This window comes from Nasonia vitripennis, chromosome 1, assembly GCF_009193385.2.
Source record: "Nasonia vitripennis strain AsymCx chromosome 1, Nvit_psr_1.1, whole genome shotgun sequence".
NCBI lineage: Eukaryota > Metazoa > Arthropoda > Insecta > Hymenoptera > Pteromalidae > Nasonia > Nasonia vitripennis.
Genome location: NC_045757.1, coordinates 29,062,921 through 29,085,090, shown reverse-complemented (window position 1 = coordinate 29,085,090; position 22,170 = coordinate 29,062,921). Strand labels below are relative to the sequence as shown.

Sequence of the window (22,170 nt, the reverse complement as noted above, 5' to 3'; positions counted from 1 at the left end):
TTTTGATCTGAATTCAAAACATGCACAAAAGGATTCGGACCGAACAATCGACATTTTAAAAAATTTCAAAAAACCTTCAATAAAAGAATAAAATTGAAGAAAACTCGAATGCAGGTCAGTTAATTACATCCAAAAAGTAATTCAATACCAAAGACTACCAGCTTCGTATAATTAATTTTCATACCAATCAAGCTCTCGGCTCTCGTTTTAATTCAACGCCGAAGCATTAAAGCTCCCCACTCTGGCGAGCATGCAAATTAAATAAAAAACGCTCGCTCTCGACGCTCATAATTCTTCATCGGGCGAATTCATCGAAGTTTAACCCAGAAAACCCGTGGAGCGGCTCCAGAGTCATATCGGAGGCGATAATACCATCGGCAATGACATTATCGTCGAGCGCAAAATGGAGTATTCCAGAGGCCCATATTGGCCGAACTTGGTGTACACGTCGCGTAGCCGGGCGGAAAAAGCCCTGGCGAAATGAATATGTTAATTGGCCCTGGAATTGGCTGTCCCTACAGGTGATTGATTAAAATTCGATACGTGCGAGCAGCCGCGTCGCCGTGTCTCTCCACCGTATATATACCTAGCCCCCGTGTGACTCTCGGTGTTTCTTTTTTTTTCAGTATCCCTTCGTGCGTTAAAGTTGCTTCACCTCAGATAAACGAGATTGAAATTCCAGCTGAAATTACTGGCAGAGATTAAACCTATCCGCGAGACATTTTGTTTGAGCTGTGCTATTTTCGTTGCGCCTTTTTTCTGGTGTGTCTTTGTTCTTCGTCCCTCATAGCTAGATCTCGCCAGAACGAAGTTAATTTGAAAGTGTTGGAATTTTCCTTTGGTCGATTTTTAGAATACAGAAGTCGAGATTGAATTTTGATATGACATTTGAAATTTCCGAATTTAACGAACGTGCAGTTTAAATATGGACGTCGTTAATATTGAAAATCGAAATTGAAATTTGCACGATGTACATTCATATGAATAAACTGTACTGAGATAATACTAGTTTTTAAATGACGGTTAATTTTGAAGGTAAGAGCTCAAACTTTTCATCAAAACTTCAAGTTTAAAAAAATAATCAAATTTTAAATCAAATCCTCACAACAATTACATTTCTTCTCGTCAACAGTTTCTACAATTCTACACTACATTTTCAACTGATCACCTCACTGTTCCTCCGACGAAACAACATCCTGTAAAAACCCACCGCATCCCTCAAAAGATTTAAGTCACGTCCGGGAGAAAAATCGGCAAAGCCCAACAAAGCGTAAACGAATAAATCGCGTCAGGTCGCGCTCGCTCAATCGGCGTCGAATTAAGGAAGTCTCCGCTCGAGTGCGCGCTCGGCATGTGCATAATGAGCTTGCGGTGAGAGTACGACTCGCGAAGAAGCCAAGTCCCACAGGGAGATGCACACGCGTACGTGGCACGTCGAGCTTCTGTTTTCGCGCCTTAACGCGAAGGAGATGGCCTGGAAGACGAGCGATGCTACTGCTGCTGCTGAGCACGGAATTTCGGAGTGACACTTGTTATCCAGGAGATTTGGAATTGCGGGATGGAGAACGAGCTGCGACCTGATTTGGGCGATTTAAGTTTCGCTGGTTCTGGGTGCAGTGGGTTTCGTGAGAATAAAATGGGCTATATAGTTGGATGAGTAATGGCTTGGTCGTTTAAAATTCTGCTATTTTGAGGATGAAATTAATGAAGGTGATGTATGGTGTTATTATCGGATAGTTCGATGTTGATAATAAGTTGAAAACCGATAGGATAATGTTATCGAGCCTTCCGACCACTGACGTAAGAGTTTTTAAATCAATTACATTCATGGATTATATTACGCTTATAAATTTTAACACTAATAAATTGATTCGAATAAAACTGTCATTCAGTGACGTTAAAAAAAATCTCCAAAAACTAAGGTAACAACCTCATTGTTCTCCACGCCTAGAAAAGCCCCGACAAGGCCGTCACAGCGTCATCGGAATCACACTGGCGCTCGCGCGGCAGGAGCAATTCGCAGGACGTGTATCGGCGGGGATTACGGATTACCGGGGAGTAGGCGAACGCTCGCGCGCTATTAGCGGATTACCGCAGCAGCGCGGAAACAATTTTCTGCGTCCGCTGTTTTCCCCCTACGGCAGCAGCAGCAGACTCTTCCTCTTTTTTATTTTCGTCTACGGCCGACTCGACTTTCCTGCCTTTCCACCGGATGACTTTTAGCCTATCCTCTTTTTTTCACACACTGCACAGCCGGCCCTCGCACATCGCCGCGGCTTGATCCCGACGAATATACGGCGCCACTGCTGCAGGATTCTCTATCGAATATTCTCGTGCTGCGCAGCGCGGGGAAAGAATGAAATGATAGGCTGGGCGAGAGTGAAAAGTTGAGTCGCGAGGGGAATACGGAATACAGGCGCGGATGATGAAGTTTTGATGTTTTCTGTTCGTTTATTTATAATTATTTTTTGCAATTAGTTCACTCAACCGATGAATACAGTTAAGCGAAGATGAAGCGTTAATTTACCAACGAAACAACTGAATCTCCGCTTATATACCCACTCCCGCGGGTCTTCTCATTAATTAGCACACTTCGCCACACCTTCCGAGTCTTTAGCCCTCCCCCCTGTTTTTAATATCGCTCAATAACCCGGATAATGAAGGGCCTCATTCGCGGCGAAGCGACGCTCAGCCTTCAAACAAGCGAAGTTTCGGTAAACGCTCGCTTGCTCGCGCACAGAATCGAGTAACGGAAGCCTGTATATACGTATACATAGCGGAAGATGCCACTCGCCAACTAAGCACGTACACGATATATAATCGAGCCCAGCTCTCTCTCGCTCGCTCCTCTGACGTAATCTATTGGGCCGTGATTGTATGACTGAGAGCCGTAATACATGTTCTGCAAGGGACGCTTGTGTACGAGAGGTTTTCTGCTTTCCTCACTTTTACGTTCATTAACAATTTAGTTTAATCGCTCAAAGAGAATCGATTCGACGGTATACAAGGCGTTTTCTAACGAAGCCGAAATCCCTCCTTTTCCACGAACGCTGACGGCATTCGCGGTATTGTGCACGCATATATACTTAGTCTCGCAAGCGCTTGTGCTCCACTTGATACACGTGGATGCCCCGCAAGCAAGAGAACTTCAGCGTTTCGTCATTCAGCTACGAGAATACGTGGTTGTAAAGCCGACTACAAAGACAAAGGGGATATTCTGGAGATAATTGATGATTGTATAAGGACGCTGTGTGTATAGCTGCGTCAATTACGCAAATCACCTGTTCTTCGGCGATTGTCTTGGGTATTACGTAAGGTGGCATTTTTTTCAAGTATAAACGCCACGTTTGTTAAAGATTATTCATTGCGTCGAATGGAAGACGATTTGATGTACTTTCGTTACGCTGCGAGATCACGTTTCCACATTTAAACGCGCACGACAATGATTAATGGCTGGGCAATTTATAGTTGCGATTCTTTAATTTAAATGTAACGTTAAATGTAAAAGGGAGAGAGAGAGAGAGAGAGAGAGAGAGAGAGAGAGAGAGAGAGAAGGGGTAGGGGAAATCGAAAAGTAAGTTTGCTGGAAAAAAAGGAGAGAAAAATAGAAAAAGTTAAAGGCGAAGGCTAAATGAGCCAGATAGGGAGAGAATGTGAGAGAAAAGGACTCGAATCACTCGGACTACTTGAGCTGCAATTACAGCATTAGCTCTGTACGGCTTGGTTTATAGGAAAAAGGAACTTTCCAATTTCTTTTCTGGTGTCTCGAGTTTCTTCATGCTTCGCCGCTATCTTTTCTGCAATTATTCTCTCTAGCTTTACTTTCCAACGTGAAATGTTAATTTGAGCTCTTTCGCGATACCGAGCATAGACCATTATGCCTGAAACGTTTTTTAATATAATATCCTGGAAAAATGCGAACCTTAAAGAATACCCCTTTTTAAACGTAAATAATTCCAAGCTCCATATCCACCTGAAACAAACTCGTCACCCATAACTCCGTAGCTCAGCCCGACACGTTCTCCCTCGCATAACGCGTGCGAGGGGCGTTAAAATTAAACAGTTCTTCATTAGTAGAAAGAGCGGAAGCCCAATTTCGGCCGCAAACAGATTAGACCTCGAAGTGCGCGCGCAGCTCTCTCTCGCTTCATATGAAAAGCCCAAGGGCTGGGGCTATTATACCTCCATGCGGAGGAGCTCCGGCAAAGTAATTGCGGTTACGCAGATGTTTACTGAAATGGCGCGCTGGCGCATAGCTGCATGTCGTCGTCGTCGCTTTTTCATTCTTCTCTCTCGGTGAAACGCGTCTCTTTGCCGTCGTCGGATGACTTACGCTTCGTGTGCAGAGAGCTGAGGTATGGAGTTGAAAAGGAGCTCGGCAGTTTCTTCTACAAAATTAAGGGAACTTAATGAAGGATGTTTGAAGGGATCATTTTTTTCGGACTAGCCTCTGAGAGTACACGAGGTAAGCTTGATGCTTTGCGGAGGAGATGCGGAAGTTTAATGAAGCTGCGCTTTTCGCGTGGCGATTCATGTATGACTTGTGTGTCTCATTTCAGTTTTTATTAAAACTTTTCAAAGACTTTTCTTTTCTTATTCGATTTGATTTAAAAATAGAAAACTTCCTTGAGACATCGTTTCAACAAACTTCAATAAGCCAAACAAGCCTTACATCACTCAACCAGATTACTCACTTTCTTCCTCAAGTTCGCTCGCCTACGCGCTGCATAAATATGCCCCCAGTTCCCAGCCCCCGTAATTTCTCGCACACGTTCGAAGTCTCCTCACGGCAGCTTCGTCATCTTCTGAGAATATATAAGCTTACACACACACACACACACACATGCACACGCTGCGCACAGTTCACGCATCGATCCGCCGAATAAGGCAGCGACGGCATAAGCGATGCAAACAATTTTCGAATTACACGCCGCGCAAATTGAATAAGGCTCTAGTTTGCGCGCCCTAAAGTGGCACTTGTACGTGGCAGTGTATTCGCGTGCACTACGCATAAGAGCAGCCTCGAGCTTTCGAGTGAGATCGTCTTGATGGCGAGGAAGAGCCGGAAAAATGTAGCGGTGAATTTTGAGGAAGACCGCGAGACTATTTCGTTGGAGCGTACGTCGTTAAACGGGAGAATGGAATTCGATAAGTTCTTTTCGAATTTGCGAGAAGGAAGGAAGTTTGGAATGTGGTTTTTGAAGTTAGCATCGCTTGTCGCTGCTGAGGTATTTATTCACGTTGGTTTGACCATCGTGGGCTGTACCTATATTTTCGGCATAAATCGAGCTTTTAAATATGATACGTGCAGAGGCTATTCTCGTTTTTTATTTTGGGTAAAATTGTGCGAAAGTATAGACTGGCAATTCCATAGTTGATTATTCGCTATTCGCAGAAACACAGAAGAATTGAATTAACGAAGAAGCAAAAATGGAGATGCTTAATTATAACCAGCCGAGTCAAGTTAAACTTAGAAACGGCGTAAACAATTATTCCATTCCATGAATCCACTCCTCGATTAGCCTCGGTTGCAAGCAACCTTCTCCAATTCCCACCAAAAAAAAACCAACAGAACACATCCTGTTAACATCAGCTCCTAAATCTTGAGGAATCCGAAGCAAAAACGAAAAAATCCAGCGTCCTCGCAACCATTTATACGTCTATCATCTTCTTCCGCCGGCTCTTCGTCTTGTTTACCGCTGACGTGTTTTTGCCCTCCCCCTCCCCCCTCCCGCAAGATGCAGCGGGGAAAAAGCAGTAGTCGACTCGACGCTGACAAAAGGAGTAATGCGGTAGGATGACATGAAGGCTCACAGCCATACTTTCTCTCCCGCGCACGCGCGACTTTGGGATTTTTCGGGCAAGTGAAATTCCTCCCCTGTCTCGTTGCCGCGTGACAAACATTCCCAACACTGAAGTTTTCCGAAGAATTTTGTTTACCTCTCGAAACACTCGTGTAATTTCACCGAGTGCTATAAGTGAAGCCGTAAATAATTCCGACGGATGACGTTGTGGTTCGACAACGTGGAAGTTTACATCGCCGATGCAAGCTCGCAGTTTATCGTTTTGTAGATTCGAGCGAAGAGGTACACAATACTGATACTCGAGCTGCGATTACTCGAAAGTGCCAGCGTATCGCGTCGTGGTGTTAGTAGACGAGGATGTTTCAATTGATTCGAGAACAGAACTTTGGTAATCAGCACTTTGGATCGGCTGGCTCGGTTTCGCGCGATAACTTGTAATAATATACTCGCATCGCACAATGTTGCGCTACTTCACAATTGTTGTACTTTCAGCGTTGCCATGTCGTCAGCGAGTTTTCGTACAAATGCTTCTGACCTGCTTTCGAACACGAGCCTAGGAACTTGAAAGGCGCTGATGAAACGTTCAATCACTATGAAGATTCCGTATAAACGTGTGATTCCGAGCAAAGGATCGAGTCATTACATTTATGTGACAGGAATAAAAACGTTCGAGAGGTCACCATAACTTTTTTTAGCACTCACTGGAAATGGAGGCAGTCAAAGTGAGAAGAGCGAGCTTTTTCGTTTATATTTTCATCTCGGACTGTGTGAATCGGTAGATGAGGGTTGAAGGAGCTCTTTCCTTTAAGTGGCCTATTGAAGCCACTATATTATCACGAGATAGACTGATGAGGGGCGAGTTCACTCCGAAGATATTTACTATTGTTTGTATCATTGTACGTCTCATAATCTCTAAGCTCGTATTCACAACCGCCCAATCAACTCCCAGAAATAAGCATCATTGACTCTTGCAACATCACGTCCATAAATATAACTAATCGAGCCATAAAGCTTGAAATCAGCTAAAATCCTTGTAAAATCGATAAGCTCCTAAAGCCAGGCTAACCGCGTTCCTCGCTCACGGAACACGAAGCTGGACGAGCTGCAGAAGCGTCAGTGGCGGAAGTGGCCGGTTCGCATCGCGAACGACGGCTGTGTGCGCGGGCCTGGAATACGATCCCGCCGCCGGTGTCGAGTCCCTCCATACCGCGCTGCCGTAGCCCCGCGTATATGTACGTACGCGATACGAATAATTAATACAGCCATAAATAAGGCAGGTGGTCGACGATAGCGTCGCGCACCGACACATAAAATTGATACCCGGCATAGGCGGGGACCGCTGTTAGCCTATCACGTTCGCACCCCCTGCGCGAGCGAGGCCTCAAATTAGGTGAAGGTGGCTGGAAATCTGGACGGGGCTGGATCGTCTTCCTGATGGAAACGAGGGGTATAGGGTGAGACTGTGGGGGTACGTTGTATCGATGATTATGTTTTTATTTGGCACTGCGATTTGTTGAAATTTTAACGGAAAAATAATTGCCTGCATGAAGATTGGTGTGAATATGCAACGCGTTAAATAAGAATGTCCTATTTGATCTGCAAACGGTAGGATGACACCTTGAAAAAAATATACTCGCAACTCCCAACAAAGTCTGAAATATCCTTCGCAAAGCACTTGATTGCATCAGTTAATTACTCTCCAACCGTTTCGTCGAACTTTCGAAAAATAATCTTCATAATTCCCGTCCCGGTATAACATTCCCCGAAAGCGTCGTATTTACCGCTAGAAACTTACAGGATCGAATTGCGGTATGTTCCCGCCAACTTCCTCCGAAACTTCAAAATCTTACAAGAACGTTACATTAAGCAGCTCTCGAATTCATCGATTCCCATCACATCGGTCCGCACTTCTCCGTAACTCAAACGAAGAATCGAAAACCGTTCCGACCTCGAGTGTTCTCCGTACAAGCTCATTCCGATAAGCGAAGAAAAATCGTCCGCTCGCGAAATTCATCAGCGAATAAATTAAGCACCTCAACAGCACAATCGAATTGTTTCCTGGACCATAAGCGTAATCGCAGCCCGGGTATAAAGGCGAGAAAGAGACAGAGAGAGAGGAAACGAATAAAAAGCCCGCAGTGGCGCAGTACAAATCTACACACACACACACACACACGAGGTGTGAGCGCAGATTTAACGCTCGAATTTACATTTAGAGAACCTGCCTTCGTTGGGTCCCTCGCCTCCTCCCACTAATCGGATTCGGAAAAACGGGGTCGAGAACGGCCGAGAGTAGAGCGGCAATAAACACACGCTCCATTGAGCTCGAGCCTAGTCGAGGGCAGTCCACTTGGATGCGGGTGTAGGGATATATTTGGCGCGACCGCCAATTAGCGTAATTCGCGCGATGCCGTGCGATCCTTCCTTTCGGGCGTCATGAAAGTTTGATCAGCCGTGGTCGAGATGCTTCGGTGTTACTTCGCTCGATTGCGGTGATTTCGATGACGTTAGACCGAAGTGCGATGAGTTTGCTGCTGTTGCGATGATGATGACGGTGGTGGTAGAGGGTTATAGCTTACGGATGAGTTGTTTTTAGTGTTGGGTCATGGTCGAGTGGTTTTTGTGATTCCATGTTAGCGTTTTGGAAGCTCGTGTAATCAGACTAATTAACGATTCTTTTTTGTATGGATCGAACAACAGTTTTTTGCGAGGATTTGACTTTAACTTTGAACTTTTCGTCATTATTTCGATAACGATCCGATGACGCAGGGGTATCGCGATAAATCCGTTGAAAGACCTAAAAAAAGCTGCGATGAAACGTCATGAAATATTCCAAAATATTCGAGCTAATTCCGACAAAGGCTTGATATACATATTGACTTTTTTCGTCCTTTAATACAAAGCCAGTGTATTTTGCTCCGAACAAATATCTGCGAAATAATCCACAAAGCTGCTGTTTGCTCCAGTTTACGCGATACCTATGCAGTCATAATACGAGCGTATGAACAAGCATGCTTTTCAATATTTACAAAAATCCGTGCATACACATCGCGCGTAACGCAATGAAGACGAGCCAAACGGAATCAAGGAAAACGTCAAAAAGCATGACGCGTCTCTCTGCCGCATATACAATCGATTCAAAATGCGCGCGCCGTAACTCGAATCCGATATCCGACGCGCCACATCGTACAGCCCGCGCACCGGTTCGATATTTTACAATGTAGCTGATTGAACATGATTCAGAGATACGCAGAGGCTAGATTTATATATATATATATATATATATATATATATATATATATATATATATATATATATATATATGTGTGTATAGACAGCGCACCCCTTGCTCAGTCTTTCTCTCGAAATATACAACTCGGCGGATACGTTTTGGTTACAGTTACTGGTGGGAAACGACAATCCAAAGACGGAGAAGGAGCAGGTCTTCGATCCGCCCGTAGTGGCGACCAAAATCCGCTTCATCCCCTACACGTCGCACATACGCATCATCTGCATGCGGGTGGAACTTTACGGCTGTCCTTGGACCGGTAAGTGAAATTTACGATTCGGACTCACTGAGCTTAGACCCCTTACCTCATACCACCTCTCTCTCTCTCTCTCTCTCTCTCTCTCTCTCTCTCTCTCTCTCTCTCTCTCTCTCTCTGGTGGAGGCTCTACGAGCCGCGAGTAACGTGCGATTTACGAGATACATAACGGAAGGAAATAGAAACAGATATCGAGAAAGATTCGACCTTCCGGCGAATCGTAAATTACTTCCTCTATTGTGTTTCTCCGCTGGCTGGCCTCATCTTCGGTTTTATGGGTCCGGGCCGATTTTTATTGCTCCGGATTTTACCTCCCAAAGTGCATTCTGCTCGAAAAATAAAGATTAAGCGCGGCTGAGGCCGAGGATCGAGATGGAGAGAAAAAAACACGCCCGAATGGAAGATACGAGGCGAGGAGGAACAGTAGAAGGATTCGGCTGTAGGAGCTCCTTTAAGGCGTCCTGAAATTTCGAGGATTTTAATAGCTTTATATTGAATTTGAATGATCGTAAACCGTATTCGGAGTGCACGTATATAGACTTTGGACGATAAAACTTTTAAGTGAATTTTGGCAGATAGGTTTCTAAATCATCCGAAATTGATTTAATATCCCGTTATGAACATTTGGACTGTGCCTCTCGACGTCAGACATTCCATCTATTATTTAACCAATAATCGAGTTATCGTCCCGTCTCCCTACAGATCGATGAGTTTTGCAAATTTAATCGATTCTCAAATTCCAAATTTAAACCAAACTATCAGTCACTTCACACTCGAAAGAACAAGCATGAGGTAAGGTATATCGAATTAAGCCTCTCAGCCGATAAAATCCTCTACTACCCACAACGAACTCGAAACGATCGACTCGGCTTCATGGTAGCATAGGCCGGTGTCCAGCCGTTAACCGACTCGTTATTTTGCATTTCCGGCGCGCCTATCACTATATCGGTAGCATCTGCAGTTACCGGTCGGGAAGATCGTCGTGCGGCCAGCTGTCCCGAGCTTTCAGGAGCCGGAAAAGCCCGGCGCGCCGTTACCGGTTACGAGCCGTTTCGTCGCGCTCCGGATTAATGCGGACCCAGCTGTGCCACCTCGGCCGATCATAAATTTAATCTTACTTAATTTTGGATACCCGAGGGCTAATACAGTGCTGCTGGTCGGGGGGCAGAAAGAAATAAGGGATGTTCGTGCCGGACGTTGGAATCTTTGAATTAAACCAGGATCGAGGGTAGCGATGCTTACGGGATTAGAAGCTGATCGAGAATGTCGACTGTAAGAAGCTGTGTATTCCGGTGGAAGGTTTTTTTCTGAGTAACACAATTTTCACTCACGTTACTCGATTGCACGTTCGAGTAATAGTAAAAAAATTTCTATCTCGACTTCGAATAATCCGAGTTTATTTCAGAACGACGTGTCACTTGAATCAATCCATCGCATTACCTGATCTAATATAAGAAAACCTCTTTCCTTACACGGCTCCACTGACATAAGTCAAGATCAAACGCAACAGTAAGATGATCTCTGGAAAGCGACCTAATTGAATCAGATCGAAAGCAAATTTGATTTTGAAAAAGCGCGCGTGCGCTTCTTCCTCCAATTTCGTCTCGAATTGAAATTTCCCAGCGAAATAAACTCAAAAAAGAAAGGTGGAGAAGCACAAACGCTGCGGGTATAAGAATAAAAGAAGGCGGCATCGTGCCATTCCCAGACAGAGAGAGAAAAAGAGAGAGAGAGAGAGAGAAAGAGAGAAAGGTAGACAGTTTTCACGAATGCGCCCTTCGCCGCGCAGATTGCCCTGAACTCCGCCAATTTCAGCTCTCTACATTCGCGGAATAACTTTTTGCTTCGCAGAGGGTCTGGCCTCGTACTCGATGCCTCAAGGTGTGCTGCGCGGCTCGGAGCTGGATCTCACGGATCGCACGTACGACGGTGTCGAGGAGGACGGCCTGCTCAGCGGAGGCTTGGGTCAGCTGGCTGATGGGCAGAAGGGGGCCGACAATTTTTTTCGGCTCGACGTCAACGGAAATGGTAAAGGTTAGTGTGACATTTTTTTTTAAACTTAGTACTTTTTTTACAAAACGAAATTTAAATCTCTATCGGCTGAATGATCGACGAGATTGCAAAAAGTACAGCGATTATTCATCGCAGAAAACTAACCAAATTCAACAGCCTCGCAGGCATATCCGCCCATAAATCCCCTCAGGCCTTAAAATTGGCCCCAACGACATACACAGACACCGAAAAATTCGAGCGCGCAGAAAAACCGGCGCTTTATAAAAACGAAACGGTCGACGTACGAATCCACGTTCCCGGAATCGTCAAGGCAAGCCGAGCAAGAGAAAGAGACGACACGAATGCCGAGCAAACAGACTCGTTGCGCTCGGATCTGCTTCGATTTACATACATATTGAAGTCGAGCTGCTTACCCCAAGCGCAAGCGCGACTCTTTTGCTCTCCCTCTGATACATTTCTCTCTCTCGCCGTGCAGTCTCTCTCCATTCTCGAGGGTGAGTTTTCTTTTTATTAAAAACGAACTCACTCGACGCGCGCGCGCGAGTTTTCCGTTTCCAAGGCAGACTTTAACCCCGTTTAAACAATGCAAAGCAGAGGGGGAGAGCATGAGGTTCTATATACTCTTTAAATTTGAATCGCAGATTTTCGGGTGGCGGCGCGAGAGCAATAAATGACGAAAAGTTTTTTCCTGCGCAGGAGCTGCTTCCGGCCCCTCTTGGGTTTTGATTGATAATCCGCGATAATTTAATCAACAGCGAGGAGAGCTAAAGATTATACGCCGGTAATACCTCTGAGGGAGGAGTATATGGGTTTCTGATTGAAATGTTCCTTTGTGGAGGGGAAACGTATGGAAGCATTATATTTGCGTGCGAACGCGAAAGAGATTGCCCAATGTGCGTTATTTGATTAATGTTTGGTTTGGTTGATAGTTTCGTTTACTCGTGGAATCTGCTTATCAGTTGAAATTCAATTTGGGAAATTTTAATTACCGCTATTGAGAAAAGAAAAAATGAGCAACGCTGAATTCTCAAAATTTTCGTTACACGACTCGTGCGACGCGCACGTATTATTACAAGTTCCGAAATTAAAGTAATAAGCTTCTCTGCGGTCGAGCAACAAAGGACAAAAGAGACGATGATTAAATTGAATATTCCACGCACGACTTAACGTGCGTTCAAAGGGACCATCCCGGCCCTCCTCCCCCTTCCCCGCAGCTGGCCACAACTTTAAAATTCAATTTCTGACTCAATGAGCCATAGAATGCAGCGAGCGCAGCGCGTCGGGGAAATTTTGATCGCGACATTCGCTCCGAGAGCCCGAGCTCATTCGCGCAAAAACACGTTCGGCTTGTTTACATATTCATAAATAAACGGGATTATATAAACATCGAGTCGCGTTCGTTACCGCTGTTTCGATGTACGAGTGGGTTGTTCACTTCGTTCGCGAAACATTTATCGTAACGTATATTGATTAAAAAGAGCACTCGTAATATTCGATGGTAATTTTACTCAATCACGCGCGAATCTACCCATCGCTATATTCGACGAAGAAAGATGTACCTATCGCAGCTTATTATCGAAAGGGCCATGGCGAGGAAGCAGAGTCATCTGGATTTTCCGAGTTTTCCGAGACGACCCTCGTATTTACTCGTTCCTTTCGTTATTAAAGCGCGAGTTTATATACGAATAGGCGAAGCTCCGATGTAAAGTGCTCGTTAAGACCTCGAGAAGAATCGCGGGAATCTCGCTCTATTTCTATCTTTTTGGTTTCAGCTCTTGCTCTCTCTCTCTCTCTCTCTCTCTCTCTCTCTCTCTCTCTCTCTCTCTCTCTCTCTCTCTCATTCAGGCACAGGCCCTTATCGGTCGATGAACTCGATCGAAGGCTTATAACTTTTAATAAGCACTAAGCCTCGCCGTTCAGTCGATGATGGCTTTTCGTAATATACGTCGGGGACACGTCGTCAATGCGACACCGGCTGCAGAGAGAAAGAGAAGTGGCTTCGTCTTTTTCTTTTCCACACGTTTTACGGAAAATGTTAATCTCCCGCCGTAATATCGGATTCTTGCTGCCTTTTTATCGGCCGTTATTAGCCGGCGATCTGCGCGAGATTTACGTCGATTGTAAAAATGATAACTTACTAACCGGACGACGGAAGGAGGAATGGATGCTCGGTGGGCTGGAATAGCGTGTAAAATTATTATTGCATAATTACGTCGTTCTCCAGAGGTTCCAGTAAGATATGCATTCGTGATCTGCATATGCTTTTTAACGCGTAGTAGCTCGACGCGGCAAGCCTAATTACAGCGTAAACCCGCAAAGTCAAAGCTCCAATTGTTAACAACCGGCACTCAGCCTCTGCGCGCTCGAGCCAACTTATATACACAGCAGCAGTAGCATAAGTGCACTTCGCTCTCTCTCTCTCTCTCTCTCTCTCTCTCTCTCTCTCTCTCTCTCTCTCTCTCTCTCTCTCTCTCTCTCTATGCCGCCGTCATAATCTGCGAATGAAAATCTTGACCTCGCGTCGAACGTGCTTCAAAGTTGCAGAGGAGCAGCCGCGCGCCGTATATGAACAAGTGGACCCTCACGAATTTAACGACTGATACGCGATAGGCATGCGAGAAGGCAACCATAGACCCATTGAAAGAAACGCGGAAGAAGAAGACTCTCCGCGGGAAACGTTAAGCGCCTTTGTGCGGCGCATCGCGCTTTTTTGTCCCTTACTCTACTCCCGTGGCTTTTCGCGTACACGCGGGAGGCGCGACTCGATTGCCCACGTACGGCTTGGAGAGTTTGCTCGCGGCGATGTTTTTGCTCTTATCTCGAGCGAGAGGAGCTTCTTTTGTTGGGAGGATTTTTTGCCGCTGACGCTGGAGAATTTTCACTGTATTTAGCATGAGATGACGCGCCGATAACGTTCGTTTGATTCGCGATTTATTTTCTGTTCGTAGGATACGAGTGGGTCGGCTGGAGAAATGACACGCCGAACATGCTGGGACAACCCGTGGAAATAACTTTCGAGTTCGATTACGGGAGAAACTTCACGGCGATGCATCTGCATACCAGCAACTTCTTCACCAAAGACGTTCAGGTAAACATCAGGTCGTCACGCTATACGCGGACGTTAGCGAAGGACTTGTATTTTACATTAGAAGTTACGGAACGAGGAGATTTTTTTCGATAAGACTAAGCTTTCACCAGCGTCGCTTTCAACTTTGAATTGTTAACGGAAACAGCTCTAATCGCGCAATCGCGCGAAACTTTGAACCACAATAGCGGTCTAATAATTTCTTTACGTGTGTCATGTTTTCCCATCTGAAACAGGTGTTCAGTCACGCAAAAGTCTACTTCAGCAGCACCAGCAGTCTGTTCAACGGTGAACCAGTGCATTTCTCCTACATACCAGACCTCATGTTCGAGCAAGCTCGCGACGTAACGATAAAGTTGCACTCGAGGGCCGGTCGTTTCATCAAACTCCAGTTATACTTCGCCGCGCATTGGATCATGCTCAGCGAGGTCTCCTTCGAATCCGGTGAGTATATTACATCATCCTTTGTCCGATTATAGGTGTCATCATTCGTTGCGTAATTATTTAAGTAGTATAATCGGTGTTTAGTCGGACGACGGTGCGTTTCGAATATTTTTAAAAGCGTCGAACTTACGAATCATGCCTTTTCATCAGCATAAAGCGAGCTCGAGTAACAAGCCTGCATTGTACCTTTCACAGTCTGCGTGATTTAAAACAATGGAAATTTCGAAAACCTCATTCCCCAGTCGCTGAATTACAGAGTGCCATTAAAATACCGCACGGAAATCGCCGGGATTCATTACGGGGATCCGAGAAGGATGGCCACAATGAAACTGACTCTTCCATATACTCGAATTCAAAATCATTGACCCAGAAAATCATATGCTCCTGCTCAAACTCAGACGCGCTCATCTCCAGCGGTAAAAAATGGCTAATTAATTAATCGAAAATCGTCGACGAAAATTATAATTGAATATTGAACATTCACTCGTCATCGCTCATCGTAGCTCACTCATCGACAGGCAGAAAAGAAACAGGCGTAGAAACTCCAAAACCACGTGGAATTTGCAGGTGAACCGCTTCGAAACACAAGTTTCAGAAACTCGGCCCTTTGTCCGTTGGCAAAAACACAAAGAGTGAGCCATTAATCATTCGTGAATTTTGGCCGTTCACCTCGGCTACACAAGCGTCGGGTCATCGCGTTGAGTTCCAAAGCCCTGGTATAATGGGTATATGATAAATAATTTTGGGAAACGAAACGTCATTGAGACGATAAAACCCGCTGAGAGTCACCCGCGTGTTCGCGAATACGGATTGGCGTGTTATATTCCGCGAACTGTCGATTTATTAGTTTTCATCAATTTTTTAGTTTGCTTTTTGACCGAAAACGCTATCGTCGGCTAAAGCGTGTACCATGAATTAAAAAAAAAAATCGCGGAAAGTAATTACACCCTACTGTTATTCAGCTTCTAGCATTTGCTTATATTTGTCGTAGTCTCATGAAAGTCCATTTGTTTACTGTAGTCGTCTCGGAATGGAATAACAGCACTGAAGAAGAAGAAGTAGCGAAAACAAAAAACGTCACGACGGTACCGACGACAGGAATTCCTTTTCAGAATAATGAGGGTCCTCTTCAAAGAGACGAAGTAAAGACCACTTTCAACAAAGACGAGGCCAACTACAGTGCATGTAAGTTCATTATCCTCAAAGGCTCCTAGCCACAATGAGATATGAGAATATTAAATTTGTTATTTCAATATTGAATACGTGGTTTATTACATATTTACGTTTTAAAACAACAAGTATATATACGAGTCTTCCTCGTAAGAAATTGTTTGAAACAATAGAAACAAAGCTTAAAAAGTGGACAATAACCGCAGTGCAAATTCGCTTCAAAATAATTGCATCAAATTCCCCGGTGATTCACCCGCTAAGAACTTCATCGCTGCTCTCTTTTATTAACTCCGAACTGCAGCCTCGTTATGCGCCCGGGGCAGCTTTCGAAAGAAGAAACTCGAAAAGAGCTCCTGCCTGCCCTCTCCTCTTTACGCTGCTCTTTCCGCGCTATGCGCGCACCAAAAGAAAGTATATTTACTCTTCCCCCCTAGTCTGGTACTAGCGCAAAGATGTATACCTATAGAAATCAGACGCTCGATAGATGTATGCGCTTTCGATGCTACCATTAGGATAATAAAAATATTCTGACAGCTCGGCATGAAAAACGGCTCGAAGATTACTTGTGAAAAAGTGCGATATTACGATAACCATTCGTCAATTTCGAGAGGAGTAAACGTAGTGGGTTTGCGAAAGATTCGGAAGGTAGTACTGAGGCGCATTATTCGTAGAATTTATCTTGCTGTTTAATAATACATTCGTGTGCTTTAACATCAATGACGGTCGATGTGCAGGCGCAAATTAATGGATTAAATGTGACGAATGAACTATCTTTTATTCATATATCCTTAATGCAATAGTTATTATAGAAAATTCCTTGGTCGGTGGATATTGATAACCAGAAAAAATCATTTGGTTTGTTATGTGGTAAAGTCGATATTTTGATGTTATTATATATTATTCGTGACTTTTGGAAACTGCAAACATACTCATTTCTATCAACCTCATTAAAAATTATCATATTAAGAACGCCTCTTACGTATATTAAGACTATCCTCTATTTTAACTTTAAACTTCTTTATGTTTTTTATTAATAGCTTCTATGATTTGAGTTATGATTCTAAAACATATTTTGAAATTATCGATTTCGTTAGATTTATTAGAATGTATACGAATATTTTCTAGTACGTCAACCTTAAAAATACCGCAAAATGTTTTTGGAAAAATTCCAATTTTGGATTGTTTGCATTATCCTAGAATTTGCATTTAGTACTTTCATCTTCGCTGAGATAAATATGGATAATAATAGATTTGCAATCATAGATTCACTTGACGAATTAATCAAGTCTAATCTTACTATTTATGGACTTCCAAGTTATAGAGAAATGGTACCACTAATGCTTTCACGCCGTTTAAATCCAATACACTCTACAACATTTTGTTCCAGTAGCCTTTAGAAAGGCAATCGGATAGCTTGTATAGAATAAAGTATATATCTAAATCTTATTCAAAATAAAAATACCCATGTATCAAAAAATAATTTAGTAGAAAGAACTACTGGTTTTGTATTTCCAGAAGATTCACTACTTATCGGCACTTTTCGAACAATTTTTTTTAGACTTAACGAGGGTGGCTTCATCAGTTTGATATGTAATCGAGAATATTCATATGAATTGAATAAGTATTTCAATGTGGCGAATTCAGATGAAAGCTTTCGAATAGAAAATTTTATGATTGCTTTTTTAATTTTGATAGGAAGTTGGGTGCTAGGAATGTTGATATTATGCGTTGTAATAATAATTTTTAACTTGATGATGGAAGGTACAACAAAAAATGCTGCTAAACGAAAAGTTAATTTTTATTGAATTTATTAGCATCGGATGATATATACATACATATTTTCAACATATTTATAATATATACATATTTTCAACATATTTATATTACGCCTAGTTTAAAAATGTCTTTTGAAATTATTTTCAAATATACTTTGAACGTTTTGTTATGTAAGTCCACTGCATTTAAAAAAAATGCATTGACGACTTGTACAGCGTAGTAGTTACAATTATGAAAATTCAGCAACATATTATGTTTAACGGTTAAAAAGTACAGGTGATGCATGATTAAATAAATTCATATTTATTTGCGCCTCTTGCGCTTTTCATGGTTTTTTACTGCAGGACATCTGAATTGTACTTTTATTTTGCCCTGAACGTAGACGCGTTTGCTTACATATACTGCTAATGTATTTTTTTTTTTTTTTTTTTTTTTAAATAGCATTTGGAACTCGACAGTTCATCGCCTCATCTACGCAAGCCTTCCACGGTGCCCTATCTTATGTCAACCCCACCCAAGATGTACCTCTCCGATCGACACCCACCCGTCCTATTTCTACTAGATCCGCTTTTACGTTGTCCTCCCATCTACGTCTAGGTCTACCTAGAGGTCGCGTTACCATCGGCCTGCCCTTCATGACACGCGCTGCCGTACAGTCGTCTCCCATTCTCGCTACGTGCCCTGCCCATCCCAATCTGCGCGATTTTATTATTCTGTTAATATTTGGTGACGCGTACAGATTGTGTAACTCATCATTGTGTCTCCTCCATTCCCCGGTTTCCTCATCTTTCTTCAGCCCGTATATTTTTCGCAAGACTTTATTTTCAAATACCCTAAAAAGGTTGTCCGCCTGCTTAGTGAGAGCCCACGTTTCGCACCCGTACAGAACCACCGGCAGTATTATTGTCCTGTATATTCTTATTTTAACGTTTTTAGACAACAGCCTCGACTTAAGTAAATTACTCACGGCGTAGAAGCAAGCATTACCCGAATGGAGTCTCTTATTTATTTCGACATTAATCTCGTTTCTATCATTTATGGTCGTACCCAGATACCTGAATTCGCTAACCTTTTCAAAAGTAAAATTCCCAACTCTGAGATCTTTCTCCCCTCTACAGATGCCTAGCTTATCCACAATCATGTACTTTGTTTTTGATTCACTCACTTCTAACCCTGTATACTCCACCGCTTTTATGAGGATTTCCGCGTTTCTTGCTACCGTTTCCCTACAATCCGCCAGTATATCCAAATCAATTGCGTAGCCTAGTATCTGCGTTGTTCCATTAAGTGTTGCGCCCAGCTGGCTAACCTGCATTTTTCTAACGGCATACTCTAACGTTAAGTTGAACAGCACCGTAGAGAGCCCATCCCCTTGTTTTAAACCATCGCGTATCATGAAGGGTTCTGATACATTACCGCCTACTCGGACCTTTGCCGTGCTTCCGTTCAGACATATTTGAATTAATCTCACGAGTTTTTTCGGTAAACCGAGAAGTACTAGAATTTGATACATTTTGCTTCGCTTAATAGAGTCGTACGCTTTTTTAAAATCTATAAATAGTTGGTGTATGGTTTCGCAAAATTCCCACTTTTTCTCTAACAACTGTCTTATGGTAAACATTTGATCGCTCGTCGATCTGTTGCGCCGAAATCCGCACTGATAATCTCCTACTATATCTTCCGCGAATGGAGTGAGTCTAGCTTGTATTACGTTTGACAGAACTTTGTAGCAAGTTGCTAAAAGTGAAATACCCCTATAGTTATTGCAGTCTGTCTTATCCCCCTTTTTAAAAATCGGTATAATGATAGATTCCTTCCAATTTTCGGGTATTGTTTCATTTTTCCAGATGGCACACACTAGTTTATAGATTTTGAAAGTGAGCTCGACGCCCCCATATTTGAGTAACTCAGCTGGTAGTCATTTCCCGCGGCTTTGTTGTTTTTTAGTTTTTTAATCGCGGCCTCTACTTCTTGGTAGCTCGGTTCCTCCACGTCGGGTTCAGCAGTGTGAATTTCGTCCCCTAATTCTTCGCTATTTTCGTGCACGTTTAATAATTTATCGAAATAATTTTTCCACAGCGACAGTAATTCGTTGTCATTTGTTACGAGGTCCCCGTTTTCGTCCTTCATCAATTGCGCTCTACTCCTAAAATCCTTTCTGATGGCGTTAATCCCTCTGTACATTTCGCGGGGGTTATTTTCCTTACTGTTAGTTTCTATTCTCCTAATAAGATTCTTTTGATACTCCCGCTTCTTATTTCTGTAGATCGCGCTCGTCTGTTTCCTTACGTTAGAATACTCTTCTATGGTCCTATCGCTTCTATTTTGTAAGCTATCTAATTTAGCCTTTTTGCGCCTTTCAAACCAGAGTTCGCACTCTTCGTCAAACCATGGTTTGCTCTTTGGCTTTTTCTTTTTACCCAGTACTTTGTTCGCGGCCTCTTTTACCGTTTTTTCGATGTCCCCCCATAAGCTATTCGGTTCGTCATTCCCCTCCGGCGATGTGTTTGCTTCTTCAAGTGCCTGAAACCTGTTATTAATTTCTATCTGGTACCTAATTCGCTCTGTTCTATCTCGTAGCTTCTCAATATCGAAGCTTTCTACCTTGTTTGCTCGCTTACTATTTTGATGCGCTACTAGTCTAGCTCTTAATTCGGCTACTACTAGGAAGTGGTCCGAGTCGCTATCTGCCCCTTTATAAGCCCTTACGTCGAGAACGTTACTATGACGTCTTTTTTCAATGTGAAAATGATCAATTTGGTTCTGTGTAGCCCTGTCCGGCGATGTCCACGTTGCTTTGTGTATGTTCTTGTGCTTAAAACACGTAGTTTTGATTATAAGATCTTTTGCTGCCGCGAAATTTATGACCCTAATACCGTTATTATTGCTGGCTTCGTGCAGGCTTTCCTTCCCTACAGTAGGCCTAAACATTTCTTCCCTACCTATTTTAGCATTGAAATCGCCTAATACTATTCTTGTGTCGTAAGACGCGAACTGATCGATTACCTGCTCTAAAGTTTCGTAATAGAGATCCTTAGCTTCTTCTTCTTTGTCCTCCATAGGACAGTGTACATTAATAAATACATATCTATACCATTCACCTTCGATGATGATGTACGATAGCCTATCATTGACGGATTTACCTATCAGCTTCCTTTATGAGTTCTTTAAACGCGCCTGATCTGTATAGACTGCGAACATTCCAAGTTCCGACTCTTAAGTCCCTTTTGGTTTGGTTTTGATTTTTTTGAGCCATGATAGTATGTTAAACCCGCGCGTTTTGGATCCTGTTCCGATCGCAGGTGAGTCCACCGTTCTAGAAGTGATAACCCCCATACCTCTCTAGAACTAAGTATGAGGGCTTTCCGACTTTGACGAGGACAGTGTCAACTCGTCGTCAGACAAACTACGGTTTCATTCTCGCATCCTAACGCCCCCCCCCCCCTGCAAGGCAGCGCGCCTTCGCTGGCATCGTTACCGCGTAAGACCAGGTGACGAATCATTCTACACATCCCCTTTCGAGGCAGTTGTCATCGCTCCCGCATCCTCCTCGGCAGCAGGATTTTTGCCCATTTTTGTAATGTGTGATGAAAGAGATAGATTGAGAGATAAGAGATAATGTGAAGTGTTTTTTTGTTGTGGTGCTTGCGTAGTGTTTCTAGATGAATGCGTTCGACAGTGTGGGCTCATCACACCCACGCCTGTTCCTATCGGCTGTCCGCGGCTGCTTATTCAATTTATTCGCAGCTAACCTCTTTCTCAGGGGCTGTTCCTCTATCCGCAACTTAAGGACGCGCTGTGTAGTGGTGATAGGCACCCACCCGTCCGATCTGGACGACAACGCCCAAAACCCGCTTCGGGTAGCGGCATTGTAACAGGCTAATGTATTAATACACAAAATAATATATAGTTTGTCTACTTTCACATACCACTTCTGTGTCGAAAGTTGGCAGAAGAATACAAATGTTACACGATAAAGGACTGACTATTACGATAAAAAAAAGATTGCTGTGAAAAAAAAGATTTTATCTTTTACTAAGGGAATTCATGAATGAATTTTTATGAATTTTTCTTGAACACGACTTAATTAGCGCAATTTATTTCTATAAGTAATATTATAAAATTGAAAACTTTGATGAAAATATTGTTTTCAACTTTCAAATACTTAAATATAAAATACACCAAATGCATATGCTACAAAAATAAAAATCTATGTTCTTTTTGCTGTGCAGATTGTATTTTCTGAATCAAACGCACTTCCTCGCAAACTCGACTTATTTATCTAAAATCCGTCTATCTCCCCCTTTTCATCCCTCCATACAAAACCGCCAAC

General features: G+C 43.2%; 1 protein-coding gene across 6 annotated transcripts in view; it reads left to right on the top strand.

Moving 5' to 3' along the window:
- The window catches only part of LOC100120219 (discoidin domain-containing receptor 2), a 185,155-nt gene that overhangs the window by 137,083 nt on the left and 25,902 nt on the right, over window positions 1–22,170 (top strand). For all 6 annotated transcript variants that reach the window (XR_004226327.2, XM_031920837.2, XM_031920840.2 and 3 more), the window contains 5 exons: window positions 9,205–9,352; window positions 11,201–11,383; window positions 14,311–14,450; window positions 14,684–14,891; window positions 15,912–16,076. Coding sequence is in view for 5 of the 6 variants with exons in the window: in XM_031920837.2 (XP_031776697.1) it covers window positions 9,205–9,352; window positions 11,201–11,383; window positions 14,311–14,450; window positions 14,684–14,891; window positions 15,912–16,076 (844 nt within the window). In the remaining variant the exon portion in view is untranslated. The remainder of the gene's footprint in view (window positions 1–9,204; window positions 9,353–11,200; window positions 11,384–14,310; window positions 14,451–14,683; window positions 14,892–15,911; window positions 16,077–22,170) is intronic.